Source organism: Scardinius erythrophthalmus, assembly GCF_964197995.2.
Source record: "Scardinius erythrophthalmus genome assembly, chromosome: 20".
Classification (NCBI taxonomy): Eukaryota; Metazoa; Chordata; class Actinopteri; order Cypriniformes; family Leuciscidae; genus Scardinius; species Scardinius erythrophthalmus.
In genome coordinates, this window is record NC_138240.1 from 14,435,791 (window position 1) to 14,462,170 (window position 26,380).

At 35.8% G+C, this 26,380-nt stretch overlaps 2 protein-coding genes across 4 annotated transcripts; one reads left to right on the forward strand and one right to left on the reverse strand.

Moving 5' to 3' along the window:
* Nucleotides 1-1,890: 1,890 nt before the first annotated feature.
* On the reverse strand, nucleotides 1,891-9,475 carry stk38a (serine/threonine kinase 38a). 2 transcript variants are annotated; one of them, XM_081349114.1, is made up of 14 exons: nucleotides 9,435-9,475; nucleotides 7,844-7,980; nucleotides 7,361-7,412; nucleotides 7,125-7,247; nucleotides 6,462-6,545; nucleotides 6,246-6,369; nucleotides 5,878-6,032; nucleotides 5,488-5,590; nucleotides 4,894-4,955; nucleotides 4,506-4,623; nucleotides 4,300-4,423; nucleotides 3,979-4,074; nucleotides 3,080-3,174; nucleotides 1,891-2,961 (listed from the first exon to the last, which is right to left on the reverse strand). In XM_081349114.1, exons 2-14 carry the CDS (start codon nucleotides 7,972-7,974, stop codon nucleotides 2,825-2,827), a joined length of 1,404 nt encoding a protein of 467 aa, XP_081205240.1. In that variant the 5' UTR covers nucleotides 7,975-7,980; nucleotides 9,435-9,475; the 3' UTR covers nucleotides 1,891-2,824. The 2 variants fall into 2 exon arrangements, with proteins under 2 accessions (XP_081205240.1, XP_081205239.1); XM_081349113.1 differs by having other exon boundaries at nucleotides 5,464-5,590.
* A 2,118-nt stretch (nucleotides 9,476-11,593) lies between these two features.
* On the forward strand, nucleotides 11,594-24,962 carry slc38a5a (solute carrier family 38 member 5a). Of its 2 annotated transcripts, XM_081349900.1 has the most exons (17): nucleotides 11,594-11,765; nucleotides 15,296-15,451; nucleotides 18,124-18,258; nucleotides 18,985-19,063; nucleotides 19,303-19,418; nucleotides 21,072-21,145; nucleotides 21,240-21,332; nucleotides 21,483-21,564; nucleotides 21,883-21,965; nucleotides 22,415-22,473; nucleotides 22,930-23,034; nucleotides 23,138-23,217; nucleotides 23,310-23,410; nucleotides 23,508-23,623; nucleotides 23,723-23,867; nucleotides 23,946-24,049; nucleotides 24,129-24,962. In XM_081349900.1, the coding sequence occupies exons 3-17, from the start codon at nucleotides 18,194-18,196 to the stop codon at nucleotides 24,228-24,230; spliced, it is 1,404 nt and encodes a 467-aa protein (XP_081206026.1). In that variant the 5' UTR covers nucleotides 11,594-11,765; nucleotides 15,296-15,451; nucleotides 18,124-18,193; the 3' UTR covers nucleotides 24,231-24,962. The 2 variants fall into 2 exon arrangements, with proteins under 2 accessions (XP_081206026.1, XP_081206025.1); XM_081349899.1 differs by lacking the exon at nucleotides 15,296-15,451 and having other exon boundaries at nucleotides 11,599-11,765.
* The last annotated feature ends 1,418 nt before the right edge of the window (nucleotides 24,963-26,380 follow it).

Below are 26,380 nucleotides of genomic sequence, written 5' to 3' on the forward strand. Positions count from 1 at the left end.
GAGTAAAAAAAAAATAAAAAATCCCAATAGAGGAAAAATAAGGGCCACTAATAAGGGGGAAAAGAAGGAACAGAAGAGTCTCACACACAAGTAAATGAACTGGTGTTTTATTCAGGACGTTTTACAGGTCAAAGTGTGCCCACACCTCAAAAACAAACTCTATCGGACAAATAAACCAGTGAAAGGTGCTCTGTGAGCGTAGGAAAAATCCACAAACACTCTACAACTCAAATTTAAGGCAGGGAGAGGACAAACGCCCACCTCCCACAGCAGAATGTGACATCAGTGAAACCAGGAGCCATGTTCACAAACCTCAGCTTTGCGTTTGATACGCATTTATGATCAGGATAAACAGCAATTAATCCATGATCTCCTGCACGGATAGTTTGTGAGCACTAGCGCCAGTTTGAATAAACTCCTTTATACACATTGGTGTAATTATTTCTTTAGCTCTAAGCAAGTAAATATAGACGCCAAAAATCTTAAGACTAGTCTACATCTGGTTAGGTGTGAAAAAAGCTGCTGAAAGAATTACAAACTCTCTTACAGGCAAACAACAGAACAGTCATTCAGTGTGTATATAACTTGACAAGTGTGTGTGTGTACTTTAAATATACATGACATTACAACTAGCAAAAGGTGCATTGTTCATCTTCAAGAAAAAGATTGTTCATTTTTTTCCTGATTCAAAGAGAACGTCCTCACTCTAGGACAAGGATGCAAGCAAGAAACCTACAGAAAAACAAGTGAGAATTTAAAACAGACGCTCTCTTTATGATCATGATCATTTTCAGCATGTGAGATACAGCAACAAGAGATACAAAGCAGTCCAGCCCGTGATCTGCTTCTTCGAGACAGTGTATAATTCCACCAAGCCATCATTCATAAGCACTAACCATGAAATCACCCCTACATATTCTTGATACTAGAAAAAAGGGGAACAAATAAAGCAGCATGAAACTTCACAAACTCGTTCATAGCTCTGACTTGTCCAGCACACGTGAAAACATGCAACAGAACGACCCTCAGACAGCATGAAAAATCTCCAGCCATAATTACTATATATTTTAAAAATAATAATAATAATAATAATAATAATAATACACATCCAGACCAAAGACAGTCACACATTGCTCTAAGGATTAAAAAAACGCACCATTCGAACATGATTTCATGCTACTTTCCATATCATTTGTAGCATTGTTGGATACAGTAATGTTATTTGAGATATTACTCTAGCAGTATATTGTGCTCAGCTCAACATCTATCAACAAGCAATTCCACATACAAAACTTTTGTCGTGCTGTGCGCAGCATAAAACCAAATCATTCGCTCAAGCATTTAGGTGAATCTCAGGTCATTCTCGAGACGCCGATTCTAAATGAGTGCAACTTCTAGAAGCCTGTTTTAATCTTCAAGATACATTCAATTTGGTCACAGAAAGACGACATATGGGTACTGATTGTAGAAATACAATTCAGTCATTCACCGTCTGCGAATTTCACACACTTCTGAAAATCATTCTTGCACTCTTACTCTTGTTTGATTTGTACAAAGTCAGCCATCACTAGCAACATGCTGATACAAGCAGCTTCAATAATGCAGACTGACTAAAACCATATGGAATTGACATTTTGCTACAAGTTAAGTTGCTAGCTGCTCAAGACAAAGTTTAAGCTTGCTAATTAATGCTGTACGAAAGCCAAAGCATCCATGACCAAACAACATCGAGATTCAAGCCCATAAAGATGATTAAAAGCGGCATCTCTTTGGTAGTATAAAAATTTTTGCATTGAACATTTCATCGCCACAAAACGGAAGACTCGATCAAATTCAAATCCCTGAATAGTTTTGCTATTCTTCTCAAGATGCAAGAAATGTGGCTTTGTTCCCCAAACTTCAGCAACGAGCCCCTTTATTAAGAAAAACAATTGCATTACCACCAAGCAACATCTGAATCAGCCAGTGGCTGAAACTACCCATTATATAAACAAATGCTGGTCCATAGAGATTGCTTGGTTATTGACATGAGCTGGTGAAGTTTCCTGATATGCAGTTGATGAATAATTTGGTTTAATTGGCAAATGCATTCATGATGTTTCTGCTGGTATAAGAAGGATCCGAGCGCAAGGCAACATCTGCAGCTTTGGGGGTTTGTATAAATCACATTCAGATCCGACTGACTATGAAGCCCCGTGTTTTGCCATTGTCACTGAGATCTTGGATGGTAAGCGTAACGAGAAGGAATTTCCATGAAACAGAGGAAAGTATTGTCTTTAAAAGAATGGATTTTCAAAAAAAAATCCATCTCGATTAAAACTAGGGAAGCTGTGTACGGCAGATGTGGACACGAAAAAAGGCTGAGACTGGGATTTTACCACAAACGCTAGTTCTTTGAAATGGGAAATCGACGATCCACCAGTGCTAATGCAGTTAAAATTAATTATGGTTGCAAGAGATCTAACTAGCTTCCGTTCAAGCCCTTTTTTTTAACCAGTGTCAGTGTACTAAAATATCCCCATTCCTAAATGTACAAAATCTGGCAACCTGCAAGACGATTACCTCCAATCCTTAAGAAGGAAAAAAGGAAAAGGGTGAAGTGAGGACATTTAGAGGAAAAGAAGCCCTTAGGTATGACTCTGAACGTGTCCTTCTATGGATTGAGTGCGGGTGGAGTCCACATCCATTAATGAGTCATGGTCAACTGAATCAAAACAGGAAACGGATGATGCAAGATCCTTCAGATGCGAGGAGGAGCGATGGAGAACGTCTCCTTATAAAAAAACAACCACTGCAAAAGCGCAGCATCAAGTCCCATCGAGGCCTATCTTTTCCCAGTTTTCATGTACGACGGGATGCCTCCTCGTGCGGTCAGCCCCTCAAAGCGCTTGTAGGTGTAGTTGATGAACACCCAGTCTTTACTCTTTAGATCTGCCTCGGTGTGGTTGGACACAGGAGGGGCTTGAGAGAGAGAGAATAGAGGAAGTTAGGGAGTAATGTTATTATATAGTTCTGAAATACATAACCCATAAAATGTCATGTATTTCAGTAAGCATATCTAAAGTGACTAAAAATGCACCTGTAGGCTGAAGGATGTCTGACTCAGGGAACTCGTCAAAGTTTGAGGTGTCGTCAATGCTTTTGATCTCAATTGGAATAGCTGCTGGTCTCTCCCTAGAGGAAAAAAAAAACATCCGTGTTCAGAATTGTATACATCCATACTACTCTTACCATTCTTAAAAAAAAGAAAATAATACCTTTAACACCTAAGATGCACTAAAAAAAAAAAAAAGTACAATAATACTAAAGAATTCTATTTCAAATAAATCCCGTTGTTTTAACTCACTAAAAAAATCCTGTTCTAAACATTGATAATAATAAGAAATCTTTCTTGAGCAGGACATCAGCATATTAGAATGATTTCTGAAGGAACGTGATTCTGAAGACTGAAGTAATGTTGCTGAAAATTCTAATTTGTATTCTAACAGTAAAATTACATTTTAAAATATATTAAAATGGAAAATAGTTATTTTAAAATATAATCATATTTCACAATATTGCTGTTTTATTTCAAAATATTACCGTTTTTACTTTTGATCGAATAAATACAAACTTGGTGAGCATAAGAGACTTACTAACCTCAAATTTTCTAACAGTATTGTAAATATGCATGGTATGCAAATCAAAGGCATAGAATACACATATAACCTACAATTGCTAATTAAAAGTGCACACTGCCTGAACCAGAAGCAATGAACTAAAAGTAATACAAATTGTTTTTTTGTTCTGATTATTTGACCAAACAGTCAAAAAAATTATAACTGGACACCACTTGCTGAATTCTACATGCAATATAGAAAGTATGTTTACATTCAAAGCCCAAAGACAATTAAATCATGAAGTATCAAATAGTAAACTCATTTCATTATTCAATACCAGTTTAATCTGTGTGTTTGTCTACGTGAGATGACAGTATACCTGATGTGGTCATAGTCCACCCCCTCAAAGAAAGGGTTAGTCTTGATCTCCTCCACTCCAGTGGCTCCAATCCTGAGCTCACTCTCACAACAGAACCTAGTGGAAAACAACAGAACATCAGGTGAACTGAAGAAAAAAAGAGATTGCTAAAAATTAACCATGTCTTAAAATGTAGGTTAGCATCATGGTTAATGAAAGCAAAATGCACTGGGACGAGAGAAGAGACAAGAGTTACAGCTACGAGCATAAAATAAAGGCAAAAATCACAGCAAAAAATAAGAAAATAAAGAAGGAAAAGTATAAGCAGTGAGAGAGCTGAACCTGAGGATCATATCCTTGGCCTTCTCTGAAATTGGGACCTCAGGTGGAAAGGTCAAAGTTTCCCGCCAGTTCATCACTTTCCTGTACGTTTCCTGAGGTGTCTCAGAGCAAAATGGAGGGTAACCTGAAAAACACCCACACAAACACTTTAGCTACATTAACAAAATAAAAAACTTACTTTATTTACAAAGCAAAAATCAACTCACCTATCAGCATTTCATACATAATGACACCCAAACTCCACCAATCACAGAGCTTGTTATACCCATTTTGCATAAAGACTTCTGGGGCGATGTAGTCAGGGGTTCCAACAGTGGAGAAGGCCTGAAAAATACACCTTTAATTCAGACAAACTTCCTGGTCTACTATTCTACTTATTAATCCAACACAAAAAAAGCTGTGAGCTAGAGAATATAGTGAATTACACAAGACTGCATCGTAACCCTCCCACACTACTTTTACAATCATCAACTGCCATATTAAGAACACACTAATTTCACAATAACTCTTGCAAAGGCTCCTCATGCAACACTGAATCTATCTGTACCCACCCACTATGTGTAGGGCAGTATTTGGTCAAGAGGAAACCCTTACCAACTGTCTCCTGTTTCGCTTCCATGTTTCTGCTTTCCTCTTTGAGTTCATGTTCTGGAACGCTACAGATGAAGAAAAAAGTCAAAAGTTACTGCTACAGAATCAGCCATGCAATCTCTTCATTACTTCATACACACTACTGTTTAGGGTCACTCAATTATTTATACTTTTATTTAGCAAGGATGTATTACATTTATAAAAATGTAAAGACATTTATAGTGTTACAAAAGATTTCAAATTCTAAATTACTTTGTCAAACTGAAGGCTGAAGTAATGAGTGCTGCTGAAAATTCAGCTTTATCATCACAGGAAAAAATTATGTATAATATATATATATATATATATATATATATATAATGTGACATATTTTTTCACAATATTACAATATTTACTGTATTATTAATAGAATAAATTCAGCCTTGGTGAGGGTGAGAGACAAAAACATTTTAAAATGTACTGACCCCTGACTTTTGAACAGTAGCGTATTATGTTAAATACATTCTACAAAGAAGAGCATGATGCAAAAATACATGAATGTATTGTGGGATATGAAATCTTTAGGATTTATACCAGAAGAGATGTTTGTCTGCTTACTGAAGTCGCTGGGAAGGCTATGATTGAGGTTTCTGTAGAACTCTGTGCGGTGAGCTTTCTTCAGACCAGTGCATAAGCCAAAATCAGACAACTTTACATGGCCCTGAAAGAGCAAAATAAGAATCACTCTTTTGATCAAGACCATGTGATCCAGCGAGACTGTTAGATTGAACTTGCCTATAGGGAGGTCACAATTCAACACTAATAAATACAATGTTATAATATCATACTCTGAGGTACCAAGTGAAATTTTACTTGTTTTGACTTTTGAAATTAATAGCAGCAAATGTAGCTGCCTATCTTTTTCTGAATAATGTGATGCTTCAAAGACTAAAAATTATAAATTTAATATTTAATTTCATGAAATAATCTGTGTGTGGGTTTTCTTACTCTTGAGTCCAGCAGCAGGTTGTCTGGTTTGATGTCTCTGTGGATGAAGCCTAGCTGGTGAATGGAGTCAATAGCCAGTACAGTCTCAGCAATATAAAACTGTGTGGCCTCCTCCGTTAAAGTGTCTTTCTTCATCAGTAGAGTCATCATATCACCTGGGCAAACACACACACACACACACACACACACACACACACACACACACACACACACACACACACACACACACACACACACACACACACACACACACACACACACACACACACACACACACACACACACACACACACACATCATTCAAATTTGGTGCCATCATCTTGATTGTAATGCTTCTCTGAAATTAACCGAGATCAACCCACGCTCACCTCCAGGCAGAAACTCCATGATGAGGTAGAGGTTCATCTTATCCTGAAAGCTATAAAACATCTTGACTACCCACAGACTGTCTGCCTCTACAAGGATGTCCCTTTCTGCTCGAATATGACCAACCTTGAACAGAAAACAGAGACAGAGACCTGTTAAAAAGACAAAGAACCCTCAATGTCAAATGTGAATATGTGACTCCATCAGTGAAAACTCACCTGCTCTTTCTCAAGCATATCAGCCTTGCGCAAGATTTTCATGGCATAAACGTGTCCCGTGTCCTTCTTCTGAACTAGCCGCACCTAGAGAGAGAAAGTGCATTTTAAATGTGCTAGAATATCACAAAATACACTACAAATTCAAAACTTTGCAAACTCTCAAGCTCATTAAGGCTGCATTTATTTGATTAAAAAAACAGTAAAACCAATAATATTGGGAAATAATATTACAAATGAAAGAATTCTGTTTTACTTCAGTATATCATAAAATGTCATTTATTCCTGTGCAGCCATTACTCCAGTCTTGAGTGTTTTGCTGATTTGCTGCTCAAGAATCCATTTACTTTCAGTGTTGAAAACAGATGCACTGCTTAATATTTTTGTGGAAACCATGATAATTTTTTCAGGATTCTTTGATAAATAGAAAGCTCAAAAGAACATTCTTTTGTAAAATTATACACCTTAACTGTCACGTTTGATTCATTATATGCATTCTTGTTGAATAGAAACAATGCATTAAATAAAAAATAAAAAACGTACTGACCCCAAACTTCCGAAAGGTAGACTATACATAGCGTACAAATGGCCTCACAACTATATGGACCAAAACCCCCAAACTGTTATTTTGAATAGATGCAGTCTATAACAGAAAGAAACTCATACCTCTCCGAAAGCTCCACGGCCAATCACTTTGAGCGACTCAAAGTCCTCTAATCCAAGCCGTGTTCGTTTAAGACGAAGAAACTCTGTCTCTTTCCTAGCATGCTCAGACCGCCGGAGACGCTTCTGCGGGACCATGAAAAGTAGACATTAAATCAACCGATCACATGAAATTACATTCTCTGTGTTTAAACATTCAACATTTTTTTTAAAAAAAGCAGTATTTCAGAAAAGCTCACCTCTTCATCAGCTAGGCCCTCTTGATCCATAACCTTTTCCAGTTTCTGCTGCCTGTAACATACAGAGAATAGCTTTAAGACACGTGATAAAACACTAAAAAGGTGTGGTCCACTAGTCTGACATCATTTCAAGAGGGACGGAAGAGTCCATATTAAAGGGCCCCTGGAATTTGGGAGGTTCTTAAAGAAACACAATGAGCACAAATGACAGACAGTAGTCTCGTCATATTCACCCAAACCAAAAGTATGTGAGGAATTACATGTATTTGTCCAAATGCTTAGTGAATCATTTAGACCTGCCAAACCTGTTCAACTAGTGAAAGTTACAAAAAGTATTGCTTAAGTCCTAAATATTTAGACCAGTGTGTGGGCTACGAGTAGTTCTCGATGGAAAAATAAAGACTATACTTAAAAATAACTTTAAAACAACAAAAAAGGTCTTGCTTTTTTGGAAAAGCTTTTCGCTTTTTTTTTAGTCCTCACCTCATTTCCCTTTCCTCATGCTGTGAAATCAGGTTGCTATAATAATTCTCCAGCGTCACTTTGGCCATGGTGACCCGTTCCTTAGTGTGGTTGCTCATCGAGGAGCAGGACGTCTGACTTGTCATCGCCATGGTTAACTGGACAGGAAAAACATGTTGCATCAGAACGGACAGTGTTTAAAGTGTTAATAGCTACAAACAAGATAAAAAAATAGAGTCTTGGTTATCTTGACACTTGTGCGTCGTTTTCTCTTAATTCACTTTATTTACATTATTGAATTCTCCTGTAAATTCAACTTCAGATATTAGAGCTTTGCATTCGACATGGCTATATACAACATCTCTCTGTGTTTAATCATTGACATATGGCTTTTCAATCTTCTAGATGTAATGGAACCCCAAATATGATTATACTCATGCAAGAAAGCCCTTATCCTAAAATGTAAGATTTTTTTAAGAATGATCAATATTTTCATGTAGACTCAATTTATACTGTGAAAATGTTAGGCTACATATACATAAGGGTAAAATATTTGACAATATGTATATATTGTATATTATTACTTTCACCCCAACTCACTAATAGTACTGTACTGTTAGATGTAGCCTATTTATTCATTTATATTAAACAAAAAATTGCATTATTATTCTCTTAACTACTAGTAGTGATTTCAAAAATCGCTTTATTTATTTAATGTATACTGTTTTTCTCTTAATTTTTCCATGGACCCCCCAAGCACTCCCTTGTGGCCCCAGTTTGAAGACCCCTGATCTATGACATGGGTACAGAAGGCTGCTGGTTCACATAAAAATGATCCTTTCTTTTCATCACCAGCTTCACATGTGTTTCTTGTGCAGGTATTCAGTGAAAGGCATCATTCAACATCAGCTACAACATTTAACTTCCCAGAAAGTCTGACTGGCCCTTTGTTGCGCCGTGGCCAAAACAAGCATAAGATACAGACTATACTTAACGCCTATTTAACATCTGAGTCAACTTCCACAGCTGATGTCACTGAGACTGTGGTCTGAGATCCGTGTTTGCAGACAGCAAGGGGAATGTTTCTATGAATAAATCGTGTGACAAATGAAATGAAACAAAGTTGACGAATAAAATCAGAACAAAAACTGTAAGGACATGCGCAAGACTTAATTCTATGAAAAATCACGGAGAAAGACTACAGACAGAAAAGCAAACGGACAGACACACTAAAGTTTGCCATCGCTTTTAGGGGGTTTGTGTATTTAGCATGTATGCAATTTTAAAAGCAAAACTAAGGCTCATATATTCATACAAATCAACTACTAATAATTATAAGCCTAAAGATTAAGTGTGAAAAGAAAAAAGACAGAAACTATTATCAGCAGTGTAGTAAGACTGTCAGTCTGCTAGCAGCAGCCGCTAACGTTAACTGTCTGTTCAGACTCCTCTGCTCTCACAGCAAAGTGTGAAACGGCTCAAATCTAGTTTCATTTCTAAAAAGAACAAAAGCGACTTTGTCAAAGTTTAAACAACTACCGTAAACAAAACTATTATTTACTGGTAAAAACGTGTTAGTTTGAAAATAAAAATAAAATACTTGTTTGCTTACCTTCCACTCGACCTCAAACTGACTTGAGCTAGTGGACGACGACGGACATTATTTCCTTTTTCCGGGTTGGTGCTTCAGTGGGGGGAAAAAAGGAACAAAACAAAAGTCCTCTTTCTGACAGCCCAGCTTTTAAAATGTAATTTATAAAATTTGACAAAATTAGCCAACCTTAATGTGAACCTACTGAAAACTATTATCCTTTATTTTAACCATACACTTTTTTATACAAATACCCAATTTGCTATGCTTGCACACTCATAGATCTCTATTTCATTGTAATGCCGCTACATTTTGAAATCCACTGCTTGGAAGGACCTATTTTTGTCTATTTATAGTCAAAGAATAAAATAATTTTTAACAATATAAGGGAGAGATCAGGGTTAGTTGTAACACAATATTTCCTTTTCAATTCTTAATTGTTTCAATTCTGAATTCAATTCTGACCATTTCTGATTAGATACAAATACTACATTCTTGTTTACAGATTTTTTTAGTAGAATGTACAAAACTATTATAGAGTTTTTATTTAAATTTAAACAGTAAAATAAGTATGAAACATAGGCTATAATACTGCATAAAACAGTAACATACAAATTATAAAACCTTTGTTTTGGCCAACAACAAAATGATTTGAAAAACATTTAAAACACATGAAACAAATTCCCCCAACCTTTAATTGAGTTCACTCGTTTGTCCAAAAGCTATTACAAAATATTTTTGTTTTGGAGGACAGAATTCACAAAGATATTCTGTTTTAAGAGGGTTTCGTAACGTGTTTGATACCAGTTGAACCCACTGCTCTGACGATAACAACTCTGCTATTCTATAACGCATCACCATCTGAGGGAGCTGTTGTACATAGAAGCCTACGCAAGACACTGCCAAGGATGCCAACCTTTGCTAATATGCTAACTATACAATTCCAGCTAGCTATATTAAAGTAACAGCATAATAATATAAATGAATAACTGGGGTAAACTGAACAGAGAATTAAATATTTAAATAATCCTGCTCAATTTTACTAATTTATTTTAATCTTTATTTACAGGCGAAAAGGACCAGTTTAGACTAGCATGAATGTCCATGCTCGTTTGTTGCTGGTCAGACTGGTAGAAATGCTGACAAAAATGCTTGTCAAAAATGCTGGTTGGCCTCTAGCTGTGGTTAAGAAGCCTGGAGGGCATCCAAACCACAACATGCTAACCAGCAGTGCTTGGAGACCAGATCAAAGTTTTTGCAACACTAACAGAAGAGTGAGGTACATGATGGCTCAACATCAGTATGGCTACAATGACAAATTACATCACATTTAAATATTAGATCTATGCATCTTATTATGCTAATGTATGAAGTCTGCTATTGGTGTTAATTTGTCAAGAAAGCCGTGGAGGATAATGAGGATTTGAAACTTCTTGCTATTGTTCCATGCCACATGCAGGACATTTCTTAGCCTCTGCTGCCTTGGCTTAAAGTTGTTATTATAATAAAAACCGGCATTATATTTATTTGAGTTGTTATTTTTAACCTTTAATAATACCAGCTGACATGGCTCTCTGTAGCCTACAGCATTAGGTGAGATTTTCCTTCTTGAGAAAAATTAACATGTATCTACCATACCTAATATTTATTCAAATGAATCGATATTGAATCAAGATCGGAATCAAATCACAAGAATTGAATTGAAATAGTAAAATTTGTATCAAGCAATAATAAAAACAGTAGCCTACCAGTCCTACCACTAAATCTTTTGACATTCACAATAGCCTACACTTAAAAAGTTTTTTTTTTACATCCCCCCAATCTACCCCCCCCCCTCCATAATTCTCACTCCAAGCTAAACTCAAAAGTTGGCAGCCCTAACAAAGGCAAAACACAGTAAGTATGTCAACACTAATACTGAGATATTTTCACATCGTCGACTAACCCTAACCGTAAAATAACCTTTTTTTTCAAGATTGTTTTTTTCCCCATTTGAGGATGTCCTCAAATGTCTCGATAATGAGGTTTTGGCAGATTTAGCTCACTTCTGGGGACAATATTGTCCTCAAACATTAGCTATATGTATATGCAATGGAAAAAAAGAGATTCAGTTGAGAAAAAGGCGGGACAAACTGGAAGTCCCGCTCTTTTTTTAGTTTGAAGGAGTGGCTAAAAGACTTCCCTTACTAAATGCCAACACATTTTTGTCTAAAGCTCTCTCTCCCTTTCACTCCATCTGTCTGTGTTAGATGACGTACTCAAGGACCATCTGGGAGTATCAAACCATATTTTTTCACCATTAGAAGATCTATTTGTTGTCTACATTGAAGACAATTGTCAAGTGTCAAAAAGGTAAGGAGACTATAATATCTCTCAAATATTCTTTCAACAGTATATTCGTCCAAAACAATAGTTGACAAACAGTTTCTTTACATAGAGTCACTGGTTAATAATTAATGTGTTTCTTGATTAATTGTTAGCACCATTCATGAGAGCTCCTCAGCTACATCAGAAGGAAGTAGGGAGACCTACGCCATGTGGCACATGGCAGCTAGAGCCGAAAGCAGCAATAATTCATGACAGAAGCAGTTCAGAACAATCACACAATTGTCTGTAGGTTCACATGGATCTTTACACTGTTTCTTCATTTAATCATAGGAGAATCATATTAAATATGTATTTCACGCAACCTTGCCATTGTAGATATTACAATGTGTATATAGACTCTTTAAAATATTTGAATATTCCCTAGTTATAATGGCACGCATAGTTGATATAGATTATGAATTGGGATATTCGAGTTATGTGTGTTGTGGACAGGATGTGGAGTAAACGGGGGTTGAAGATGAATGGAATTAGGTTGAGTATTATACAATGCACCGCACTTTACCGGTTTAAAATGCATCATACCCGCAGCATTTTAGTTCCACTTTGTCATAAAGGTGTTTAATGTCAACAAGGCGTAATGGTGGCTGTGACCAGTTATATCAGAGAATGTTGGCCAAAGCTTTCCAGGAGAGCCTGTTCTTGTTAGATATCAGTGTGTATCTTGAGTTGGATCTCAGATAGTGTTCAACTGAATTTTTTAGAATATGACGTCAAGTTGATAAAATACAATAGATGACGTTTCCTCTCACATAAAAAGTACCGACTATTATGTTATAATGTAGTGTTTTGACTCCTGTATAAAGCTTTATTTCACCCACAATGCACTGCAACAGTAGCATTCTGTAAGTGAGGGCCACATGTACTGAATATGACTGAGTCATATACGCTAGTTCCTGTCTGACTCCATAATCTTTGTGTGAGAACATCCTGTTTGATGACGATAATCACAAAAAAAAAATTAATATCAATCTCTTTATTACCTAAAAGTAAACAATTGTGACCAAGTGGCCACATGTCTACAAACACTGGCATACTGTCATAATGTGTGTGTGAGTGAGAGAAATACTGTCTTTCATACACTGCCTTTTTCTTTAATATTTCTTTAAAAATGTATACTTTTGCAGCCCTTAAATTGAAAGTACATGAAGTCCAATGAAGCATGACTGAACATCAAATACATGTGCTACTTTCATGATTGCCATACCAATCACTGTGATTATGTGTATTTTCACCTATGCACTCTTGTATGCTAATACTGTTAAGTTCAAATATTATGTTGAACTTTTTTAAAAATTTCAACAGTAAATACTTTAAATACTCCTGCCAAACACACACAATCTCATGGCAATTCATAACTATTTTATGTTTTGGCTTTTGACTGTGATGTTTTGACTATTTTGACTAGATTATCTTCTGCTCACCAAGGCTGCATTTATTTGATTAAAAATACAAACAAAAATAGTCATATTGTGAAATATTATTACAATTTAAAACAGCTGTTTTCTATGTCAATATATAGTTAAGTGTAATTTATTCCTGTGATCAAATCTGAATTTTCAGCATCATTACTCCAGTCTTCAGTGTCACATGATCCTTCAGAAATCATTCTAATATGATGATTTGATGCTCAAGAAACATTTTTGATTATTATCAATGTTTTTTACATTTTTATTTCATGATGCTATGATGAATAGAAAGTTCAAAAGAACAGCATTTATTTGAAATGGAAAGCTTTTGTAACATTAAACACTACCGCTCAAAAGTTTGGGGTCAGTAAGAATTTAAATTTTATTTTTGGGGAAAGAAATAAAATAAATCAATACTTTTATTCATCAAGCATGAGTTAAAAGTTACAGTAAAGACATTTATAATGTTAGAAAATATTCTATTTTAAATAAATGCTGTTCTTTTGAACTTTCTATTCATCAAAGAATTTTGAGGATCATGTGACACTGAAGACTGGAGTAATGATGTTGAAAATTCAGCTTTCATCTGAGGAATAAATTACATTTTAAAATATATTAAAAGAGAAAACAGTCATTTTAAACTGTCATTATATTTCACAATATTACAGTTTTTTTTTATATTGTTTTTTATCAAATAAATGCAGCCTTGGTGAGCAGAAGAGACTTCTTTTAAAAACATAAAAAATCTTACCGATCTAAAACTTTTGACCAGTAGTGTATATATATATATAGATTAGGCCTGGTTGGGCCAGTGAAAACATTTTTCAGGTACAGAAATTGAATAAAGAAATCAAATGTAAAATAAAACTGCATAGTCTTCACTGTATACATTAAATATAGATTGATTCCTTATAAAAGTTACAAAAGTTATTCAGTCAAATGCAATAGGTGAATTTCTCTTTATCTTTTGTTATTAGATTAACATTAAAGACAGCAGCAGGAATTTTAGTTTGCCGTCACTTTAAGAGCTGCACTTATCCAATATACTGTTACACACGCGCTTTCTTTCTCAACTGTTCATGTTCACTGAACACATAACTGACTATGTTTCACAAGGATACTCGCCGATACGGGCATTTTGACAATTTTGTGTGAATTTCTTGATTCAAGCACAAGAAGACAAGAAAGAGAACTCAATTTATTAGGCTTGCGCTCTGTCTGAAGGGCAGCTTTCTGGGCGCGCACTTCGAATGATTGCGCACAGAAAACTTCAAATCTCTTAAACGTAAAATAAACAAATACAAAATGAAAGTAAAGACAGCAGCCCTTCACGGACGACTCCTGTCACGTATAAAAAAACACAACATAAATCCAGGCCTGTTCCTCTCTCGATCTTCACTGTCGTCGCTCCTCCTTTATGCTTCCGCTCCTCCGTGAGAGATACGAGACCGGTGCGTTGCGCAGGTGTCGCTCATTATCAATCACGCCACCGGCCTCGCTCCGTTCTCTCACGGCCCTCTGCCTCGTCCTGCTCACCATGGTTACCTTAAAAAAGCCCTGATCTCCTAATCTCATTACTTATGACAACACACACACACACACACACACACACACACACACACACACACACACACACACACACACACACATTTTATAGGGACTTTCCATTGACATAATGATTTTTATACTGTGCAAACTGTATTCGATATCCCCTACACAAAAAAATACAAAAAAACACAAAAAAGGGACACAATTTATTATGATTTATAAGCTGTTTTTGTCATGGAGACCAAAAATGTCCCTAGGTAAAAAAAAAAAAAAATCACATATGGTTCCCACAATGTAGGGTTTACCAGAACCACACACACAAACACACAATCCCCTAATGCCTTTTCCCACCCCATACTCAACTTTACACACCCCAGCCATATGAAACAATCAAACTTACATCATATGTACAAAACAGATTCACTACTTTTAACCTGTACAAGAGTGTTAATATATGGGACTCATGCCAGAGCGTCCTTAAACATAGACATCCTTCATCCCTTCACGGAGGAGTTAATCTCCTGCTCCTCCCCCACACAGGTGAGCTCTACACATGTACTCACACAAGCTGGACAGCTTCACTAAGGCAACACAGGAAACAAACGAATGAATGAAGACTCTCTGACATCAGTACACTACGTTGCTACACTTTTAGAGACTTTTGAATTTTGCAAGGTTTCTCTTCTTCTTAAAGTGGTGAGTACTTCCTCAACAGCCAATTTCATTTGGAATAAAAGCATGTGTTTATACAAGGGTGTGTTGGGAGGTTGGTTCTGTTTCAATACAGATAAAGTCTTGCATCAGACAAGAGTCATGTGGTCAAGACTTGCCTCACAGGCTAACTTCCCTTGCTTTACAGTTTCTGTATTTACTCATTTCATGCTTTATTTGCCACCAATTGTGTGTTTTGGCAGTAATTAGATGGTTTGTCAAGAGTAACTATTGCATTAACCTCTTTTCCATAGACATATTTTTCATTATAACCAAACAGCTACAGACATTCGGTGATGGAACGCTGTTAAAGGACACTTCACTTGAACTGTATCTCTTGTTGTCTCGCTCTTACTTTAAACAAGCACATAATGTATTGTACAGAGTGATGGTGGTCTTAAATGTATAGTGTTTTGAATGGGCAATTGATTTGCGGTTCAAAATTAAAATAAAGTTGTATTTTATATTCACATATTTTGGACATTTTGACCACAATACTGCTGCTGACCAGCTGTGCTTGCCACACTTTTGGCAGGGAAGGACTGAAACTATTCAGGGAATTCTGCATCAAAACCTAATAAAGCACTGAGTGGACAGACATTTTGCCTATTAAGGCAACTGCAAGTATCTTTTCATTCCACATAAATGACAGATTAAGGCTTAAGTATTTCCTGACCTACAAGCACAGACGCATTTTTCACATTGTTTCCTTGAGAGTGCAAGCTTACGAAGGGTTGCATCAGCCATGCTTAAACTGCGTTTACACTTAAAAGATGCCTTTTGATATACACGCATATATTTATAATCATAACATATGCTGCACTGCCCTTTCTGTGGTGTCCATCATCATTTCAAACCAGACACAGAGAGAAAGTTTCACTAGCTTTATTCTTTACCCTTGTGAAAACGAAGTCTGCCTAATGTGCACCTTAGTGTACTTCAAATCGTAAAAGTATATATATTTTTAAAAACAGTGCTTTCAAATAATATAATATAATACTTAGAGATGTTTCTTAACAGTTTAATATTAGGGCCCGTAAGCAAGTCATTCATAGGTTGAATTTCATAGTGGCTCTGCGACACTATGAACACTTCAGCTGACCAATGGCAACCGGGGGAGTGTATAGGAACCCTGAAAACAGTCATTAGCTGAATTCGCAATAGCGTAATACTTTGCCTGCCAATTATTTATATTTATACACGGTTGACCTTTAATAAAACACTTTGGGAAGATCTGAACATATTTAGTTTTCAGGTTGAGAATACTGCTGTAGCCTGAACTTGCATGTAATTACACTTACCACAAATTCAAATTACAGTGTATTTTTACTTTGTTTATTTACTTTGATACCAGTCTTTCATTTGAAAGCCATGTTTCTAGTATCTGTAAAACCACATTCTTCTATCTTAAAAATATATCTAAATTTTGACAAATGCTCTCAATGACAAATGCGGAAAAGTTAGTTCGGGCATTCATGACCTCAAGGCTAGATTATTGTAATGCTCTACTGGCTGGTTGCCTTGCATGTTTGTTAATAACAAACTCCATCTGGTTTAAAACACAGCAGCTGGGTTCTTAAAGACTAAGCAAGTAATACGAATGTGCATGCCGTCACTGTTTTCGCAAATTTGAGTTTTTGAAGTTTACACGGATATGATAATGGTTTTCCAAAACCAATGGGCACTTTCAAAACCTATTTACAAAAAATTGCACTTTTGAAACCTACTTCAAGGTTTGCGTTCTCACCAAAACGCTGTTGTCATGTAAATGAACGGCCAGAACGCATTAAAAGTTTTCAGTTGAAAACGGTGCCGTGTAAGCGGCCCCTAAGTTAATAACTAATGATTTTTACAGCGGAAATGAATCAATTAAAAACTTAAGCTAGACAATTACTTTCCTCTAGAGCTGCTGTACAGCCAAAACAATCTTTGTTGCATTCATTACCTATTGTCAAAGTTATAAAGTTGCAAACAGATAGATGGACAGACAGACAGATGACAGACAGAGACAGATAGACAGATGAACAGACAGACAGATAGATGGACGGATAATGGACAGATAGATAGATAGATAGATAGATAGATAGATAGATAGATAGATAGATAGATAGATAGATAGATAGATAGATAGATAGATAGATAGATAGATAGATAGATAGATAGATAGATAGATAGATAGATAGATAGATAGATAGATAGATAGATAGATAGATAGATAGATGGACGGATAATGGACAGATAGATAGATAGATATTGTAAAAAAGCGCTATATAAATGAAGGTGACTTGACTTTATAATAATTAAGCTTTAAATATGATTAAAAACACAGAGTTGCAGAATAGCTACTGCTCACAACTAACTTATCAGTCTATTAATGATGAAGGGGGAAAATATGCAGATAAACAGCTGTTTTATATCAAGACTATCTTTCCAGTGGTGTCTTTCAGCCAGTAATGCTCTGAGGAATGTTTTTACCATTACTTTTCCCCTGACTCATCTTCCACCTTGTGTATTTATGTGAAGATTATGCTCCTGTGGCACATTCAATCACTGCTTTCACACTGCACTTTTTTTTCAGCAACGCATTCAAGCTTTACAATCATTTCAGTTCTCAATAAAATGATCACTGACCCCAGAACCCTATTTCTGTGTTTCAGATTGTGTTTACAGAGCTTGACCTTATACAGACAGTGTTCTTTGGAGAATTGTTAAGTGTAGAAGCCTAAAATGGAGGTACAGAAAATGTCAAACGGTCACCATGATCTCAGCCCTGACAAAAGTCCAGAGAGCGGGTACGTTTCTACACCAACACATTCATGAGGAACTATCTCAGAAACTTCTCTATCAAATCATATTATGAAGTTCATGCTTTAAAAAGTCAAATCATATCTTTTTTACCATATAAACTATGCAGCTTAAAGCAAAGCTTTGTTTGAAAGTATCTATGTATATTAAACTTGTGATATATATATATATATATATATATATATATATATATATATATATATATATATATATATATATATATATATATATATATATATATATATATAAACATTTGTTGAGGGGTTGAATTAAAATAAGAAATATCGTATTTATATAAGAAATATCTTATTTATTTATATATACATATATAATAACCAGGATTATCTCTGAAAAACCTGAATTTATATTTTTAATTAATAATTAATATTTTCAGTTTTCATTTGCGTTTTAAAATATTTCTTAAAAAGTTTTAACTTATATTCATTTGTTTTATTTCTGTTTTAGTTTTATATCTAAGTATTTCATTTTTTCCAGCTCTATTTCAGTTAACCAAACTATTTAATAGTTTTTGTTTTTGTTAACAGCTCTGAATATTGCCTCACCTGCTAAAATTTCAAAACGTAATTCAGTAGCTGTGTCAGTTCCTGTATTTTCTCAAAACATTTCCTGTATAAGACAGATGAAACAGATCTTAAAATGTTTCATTGTAACTTTGCATAAAAAACAATATTCCTTTTGCTTGTATTACACAGATTTGATGCCCTTGAAAACATAACAGAAAGCGAAACGTTCCTCCACGATAAAAGCAATGGAACAACTCATTTTACAGATGTGAGTATGCAAATTAAAAAAATTATTTCACAGAAACATACAAGTAGGGGTGAAACTGATTAGAAGATTGATTGAAACAAACACAGATGCTTACAGACAAGTAAGAATAATTTCTAACTTTTCCATCCTTAAATTTGTTTGCGGAGTTACACAGAAAAAGTGAAACTAACATTCAGGCTAAAGAACCCTATTCAGTTAAATAGGTTCATGACTAATTCATCATTCATCTTTTATTCCAGTTTGAGGGAAAGACTTCTTTCGGGATGTCTATTTTCAACCTCAGTAACGCCATTATGGGCAGTGGAATTCTGGGACTGGCTTATGCCATGGCCAACACTGGAATCATCCTTTTTGTGTAAGTCAAACTACAATTATGCATGCATTTGGGTTGATTTGAGCTATAATGTATAATCAAAAATAAAGGTTATTGAAGGGGTGATATGGCAAAAAGGAGTTCTACTGTTTCTTTTTTGTCAAATGTACTGTGAGTAAATCCCATTTGAGTTGAAGAGCCTTCTAGTCTTTCTGGTACATCTGGTCCAAAGTTACAAATGTAAACAGAAACACCGTAAAGCACACCTTCTTGTAGAGGACTTCTGTTAGTATGCTGGAATGTGTGTTGCATATGCGTGTCTGAGTTCAGCCTAACTGAGCTTCTTTGTGTCCATCTACATTTAACTGTAGGCAAATGCTTCCATTCTCCAGTGTGCCTCTGTCACGTACATGTGCCAGCCACATCCAGCCTTACAAATACTCAGTCAATACAAAGTCAAATATTTGCATGATTTTTTCTTCCCTGACGTATTGTGTACCAAAAGGGAAGAGTCTCTGCTATATACAGTTCCTTCATTCTTTCATTTTCGTTGCTTCCCTACCACTATACCACATTCTTTACTGATCAAGTGCTTGGATAAATCAAGTTGGCCTACACTCAGTTCTGAAAGCAAACAGGCTATGAAAACTACAAAAACAATATTTATTGACAGGTCATATGCTATTGCTAATCCTTGAATGATTGGGTTTTATTTGTGTAGGGAGCTTTAACGTCACCATGGCTGTGATGTGAAGCACATGTACTGCCCTCACAGATCAGATCTAGAAGGGTTATAAATAGCCTGCTGTAATTAAGTCAAAGCCTGTCTGTCTGTCTGTCTGTCTGTCTGTCTGTCTGTCTGTCTGTCTGTCTGTCTGTCTGTCTGTCTGTCTGTCTGTCTGTCTGTCTGTCTGTCTGTCCAGCCTAAATAGGCTTTTAAAGCAGCTTGTACAAAAAAACAGTTTGCTAGTTGTAATCTCAACAGCTAAAAGGAAAACACTCCTGCCAATCATATAACATTCAGCAATATGCAATTACAGATAGGCTTATGTCTAAAAGACACCGGGGGGGAAAGCGTTTTTGTTTATGTTGCATACCTTTATCGCAGAGACTGTGTGACAGTGTTTTTGTGGGTTGTAGGCTACTACGAAAACACGCCTGAGCTTGTCTAATGCGTCATTAAGGAGATTAGAGGTTAGATTATTCAACGACTGGTGGCGGTAATAATATCTCTAATGAAACTGTACTTTGCGCCACCTAATCATGATTAAATTAGCACCTCTGAAAGTCAAATGGCAGATTGATGAGTCTAATAATCTGTAAAAATCAAAAGGGCAATATTTGATAAGGTAATAAACGAATATTTTGGGGATAAGATTTCTCTGAATACCCATCTAAGCAGGATATTAAAGGGATAGTTGACCCAAAAATCACCCTCATGTTGCTCCAAAGCTGACTTTCTTCTGTGGGACAAAATATTCTTTTCTTTTTTTTTGTCTATACAGTGAAAATCATTGGGGTTCAATGTTGTTTTAGACCCCAGTGACATTCTTCTTTTCTGCTCCACATAAAACAGAAAGTCGTAGATTTGAAATGACATGAGTGAATTTTTGGGTGAACTACAGTTTATACAGTAAGAAGTTACTTTTTTCTGTTGTTGTTTATAGTTTCATCATTTGAGTTACTTGTTTTCAGAATCCTGTTGATAAGCATCGCTCTTCTCTCTGCCTACTCCATCCACCTGCTTCTGAAGAGTGCTGAAGTGGTTGGTGAGAAACATCTTCTCTCTAATGTCTTCAAAGGCAATCTTGATAGCATGAAAAAAGCATCTCACCTTTCCATTACGTTTGTTTGTGTGTTTAGGGATCCGTGCATATGAACAGCTTGGGAACCGTGCATTTGGTACACCTGGGAAAATCTTAGCAGGATGCATTATAACATTGCACAACATTGGAGGTAAAATTAAATGCATTATTACTTTCAGTAGTTATACTCATGAAGTCAAAAGACATCACAGCTGATAAGTCAAAATCAGTGATAACCACATAAAGCAATATGAGCGCTGATCACAACAACACTAATTGTGTTCTTTCTATGATCCAACAGCAATGTCCTCTTACCTGTTCATTGTGAAGATAGAGTTACCTCATATTATTCAGGGTCTTATGGGACTGCAAGATGACTATGAGTGAGTACCAGAACATAGTACTGATGCTGATGTGCCCGATACAGTGGGGTCCAAATGTGAGACCATGCTAAAAATCTAAAACAAAACATGTAAAAACAAGGGTTCTGAAAAAGACAAACCAAAGAAATGATATTGTGTACTTTTTCTAAGTCACTAATCAAATAAGCATATTTGTGGCTTTTGAACCCCACTGAATTTCCCTTTGTTACATTTTTAATTCTCTGTGTACATTTTAACACTCTGACTGCTTTTTATAGTCATATGATCACTCCTATTAGCATGACACTTTGTGTAAAACACCTTTTTTCTCTCTGTCAGTGCATGGTACGTTAATGGGAAGTATCTCATCATTATCGTTAGCGTCGGAGTCATTCTTCCCCTGGCACTTATGAAACGACTCGGTACGTTCCTGCCACCTTTCCCTTCATTCATTCATTTTCAGTTTTCTCCCTCTGCCATTCTATTTCATTTCATAATAACCATAATCTCAATCAAACATTTACACACCTGCACTAAAGATCTCTGTTGAGTGTCTTAAATGAGTTTAGACGGTTTCAATTCAAAGTGATTTAAGGCAGTCACATTGTTTGGCGAAATTTCACGTAAGGGCGAAAAGATCCCCCCAGGCACATCATTTTGCTCATTTTAAGGTTGTCAAGTGAAATAGCCACGCTGACCAACAGAAAGCTGCTTGGTTCAAAAGTGACTAAATTTTGCTAATGTGACCGCACCACTATTAAAGATAAAACATTTTATCAGTACACACCTTGGAACCCAATCGAACCCATAGCCTGAAAAATTGGTATGAAAATGTACATGGATTTATCATGTATTTTTGCTTTTATTTTAGGTTATCTAGGCTACACCAGTGGCTTGTCTCTCAGCTGCATGGTCTTCTTTCTCATATCTGTAAGTCAACTCTCCTTCTACCTACATATAAAGATACCAGCAGGGTTGCCAGGTCTGCGAAACAGAACTAGCCCACTGGCTGATTAAAAACAGTCCAAAACTATCCTAGTGACCCTATACCAAATATCAAAACTCAAAATTTGCCACTCCTATACCTAAAATACATTTTTACATTCATTGTTGTGTATTATACACAATGTCAACTTTAAAATCACTATAGACCCTCCCTCACAAAACTCAAATAGCTCATTTCAAATCAAGCACTTCCGGCAGTGCAACTTATCCAATATCAAACCTTTCACCCTCTGAAGAAAAGAGGAAGAAAGAAAACACTGCAGCATTTTAAAAGTAGCCCAATTCCATGGGAAAAGCATAGATTGGGACACCCAGGACACTAGTATACATTAATCATGTCATTGTGACAGATGAATGCATCTCTCCATTGTGTCTTATTAGGTCATCTACAAGAAGTTTGACATAAATTGTCATGCAGAACCCAGCAAAAATGAAAGCATGATCACTGACACTTGTGAAGCTAAATTTATAACTGCCAACCCAGAGGTGAGAGATCTACTGCAAATCATATTATCAGGTGTCATTTTGGCTTTACTTCAAACCCAATGAATTAATCTGTTCATTTCATGTTTTTATTTTTAAATCACAGACTGCTTTTACCATTCCCATTATGGCGTTTGCTTTTGTGTGTCACCCTGAAGTGTTGCCCATTTACACAGAACTTAAAAAGTAAGGTTTTGTTGATTCACATTGGCATTTCACATTCATTCACATTTTAAATGTATTAATATATCTGCATCTTTGTCTCCTTGTTATTTCAGTCCAAGCAAGAAACGCATGCAAAACATTTCTAATATCTCTATTTTGGCCATGTTTGTCATGTACCTGTTGACTGCCATCTTTGGCTACCTCACCTTCTATGGTAATAAGAACTACAAAATACCATATATCATCAAAGTACCAACATTTGTGATATTTAAAAATGTTTTAACGGTCGGTATGTATCTACATATGTTTAGCAAAAGCGCAGTCAGAGCTTCTGGAGATGTACAGTAAGACAGACACCCTGATGCTGTGTGTTCGACTGGCTGTGCTGATGGCAGTGACACTGACTGTTCCCGTAGTCCTTTTCCCGGTATATTAATTTCCCTGGCTCATTAGTTATTGCTTGCATATAATTCCTCTCATCATCTTGCTGGTGTTTTGTTGACAGTGCCGCATTGTCTTTCTCTAGATCCGCCGTGCCGTCTTGCAGCTTCTGTTCCCTGAAAAGGCCTTCAGCTGGGTGCGTCACATCTCCATCGCCGTGTGCCTCCTCTTTCTCGTCAATCTTCTCGTTATCTTCGTGCCCAACATTCGCGATATCTTCGGCTTCATTGGTGAGTCAGGTTTGCTGTGAAGAGGATTTTAATGGTCACATTGATATGCAGAATTCAACTGATTCATTTTTCTTTTAGGTGCCACATCTGCTCCCAGCCTCATTTTCATATTGCCAGGAATATTCTACATTTGCATCGTCCCCAAAGAGGAGGAGCCGTTGAAATCTCGGCCAAAGATCCAGGTGAAAATCAGACAGAAAGTTACTTCACTCTCACAGATCCATGGCTTCTTTTTTTCTCACTTCCGTTTATGTTTTTCAGGCAATGATGTTTGTGACACTGGGTTTCATCTTCATGATTATGAGCATTACGTTCATCATAATACAGTGGGTCACTGGAAAGAAGTCGATGGCTCAACACTGACAGAGCTGAGAGAGCACAACTGAATCCTAAAGACCAAATACAGAACACACAGGCCTGAACCTGCAACTAGTGACCCAGGTTCAGTTTCATTTAGCTTGATAAATATCTGATCAGATAACTCCTGAATTTATGTAAGTCCAAAATTAAAAGGTTTTCAAGGAGGCCAGTTACCAAAAAATTGGTTACAGATATTCTTGACATGTTATAGCCACGATGCTCTAATAACATTTTTTATTTAAAGACATTTTTACATGCAACGAAATTGCTGTTATGACTGGCAAATGGAACTTCCTAAATTACATGGATGGAAAAACTGTGAAACTATGATGAGAATTCACTCATCTTTATTGCCAAAAGTGTAAACATGCAGTTTGAAGTCTACCTCCTACTAAACAGAGCAATTTTACAGTGACAGAGACAGTTTGTGTTTTTTATTTTATTTTGATCAGTGCATATTTTTGGATCCAAAAGTCTTTCATTAGTGAAAATGCTTTGTTCCGTTCATTACAAATGATATTATTAGCATAACGTTTTAAGTGAAACATTTGTGCAAAATCGGATGATCCTAAATCTATCTTAAAGGTCCACCATGTGACTTTTGACCCTCTAGTGGTTAAAAAACAAAACAGAACATTGTTGTGACTGTGACTGTGTCACAGAGTGTGAGAGAGTGACTGTGGATGAATACGCTATCCCACTGCTCATAAAACATTCACTAGCCTACTATGGTATAAAATATAAATGCTTATTATTGGCTCACTTTATCATAATGAATCAGGGTAAGACAAAAACAAGTTTTGAAAGAATGATTGAAGGTGTATTGACTATTCTTTAAACTTTAATTCTGAACAAAAGTTACAGTGTACCCGTAATGTTATCTTTTTTCTTTTATTTTTTTAATCCCAAAACATTCTATTTTCATATTTGATTCTGAATCCCAGATATTCAATTTCAATATTCAATTGGAACCCACTGTATGTGAATCTCAGTTAACTTTATTTGTGATGAATACATATATATACATATATATATACATATAGTTTATAACTTTATTTAAATAGGAAAAGTGTCCAGTTTTGTGATGAATTTCAACATTATCTTTAAGGACAATGCTTGAATGATGAAGATCCTTAAGTAAATGTATTGTATGCATTTGTACATGTCTTGTTACACCCATCAAACAAATGAAATCTACAGTCCGAGATGTCTTACAGTACATCAACAGTGTTAGTGCAGTTCTTGGCTCTGTCAAATGACAACATTTCATTACTCTGTTTTAGAGAGGTGAAGGAATACTAATTATCTTGTAGTGTTCAAGAAACACAAAACACTGTTTTGGCGTTCTTCATGTTGTATGTCATTCTTTTTGTTGTATAACTGAAAATACTTTTTGAACATCTTGAAAATGAGCATACTTGATTTCTTTGTGGTTTACATGGTGATATGTTGTGTTTCAGTGACGCAAATTCCACTCCAGAAAAGGACCGAACAGTAATAAATGCTGTAAATCACTTCATATGAAAGGTCACTATAACACAGCATTGATGGGGTGTAGAACAACATTCATTATCCATAAGCTTATTAAATGCCTCTGTCACTCCCAATCAGTATCTGTAAGTTTATATGGACCACAACTAAAATTGTTGGACATCACAACTATCATTAATGTCAATGTGTGCGTGTTTTGTATTGTCTTTTATGTACATATTTTGTGTTATACTTTATATCAGTTATTGTACATCTGTGTACATATTCTATGTACATATTCTAGACTTTTTCTGCTCAGATTGGACCTGAGTGCTGAGATGAAATGAAACATGTTATACGCAATGAATCAAAAATTTGTGGGAAGTTAATAAAAATATTTAATTTAAATTGAATTACATTTAGTAATTCACATTTCCCCAGGATTGTTTTTTTAAGTGCCTGACGACTTATGAAATGGAAACAATTCAGCATTTTACAGTTAGTGTACAGAAATGCATGTATTTATTTTTGAACACATTGCGCTATCTTGAATAATAAAGTCAAAAGATTGCTAAATGTGTAAAAGATTACTGGTTTTATTATATAAAACTATCAAACACTACAATTCAACAGATATACACTCACCTAAAGGATTATTAGGAACACCTGTTCAATTTCTCATT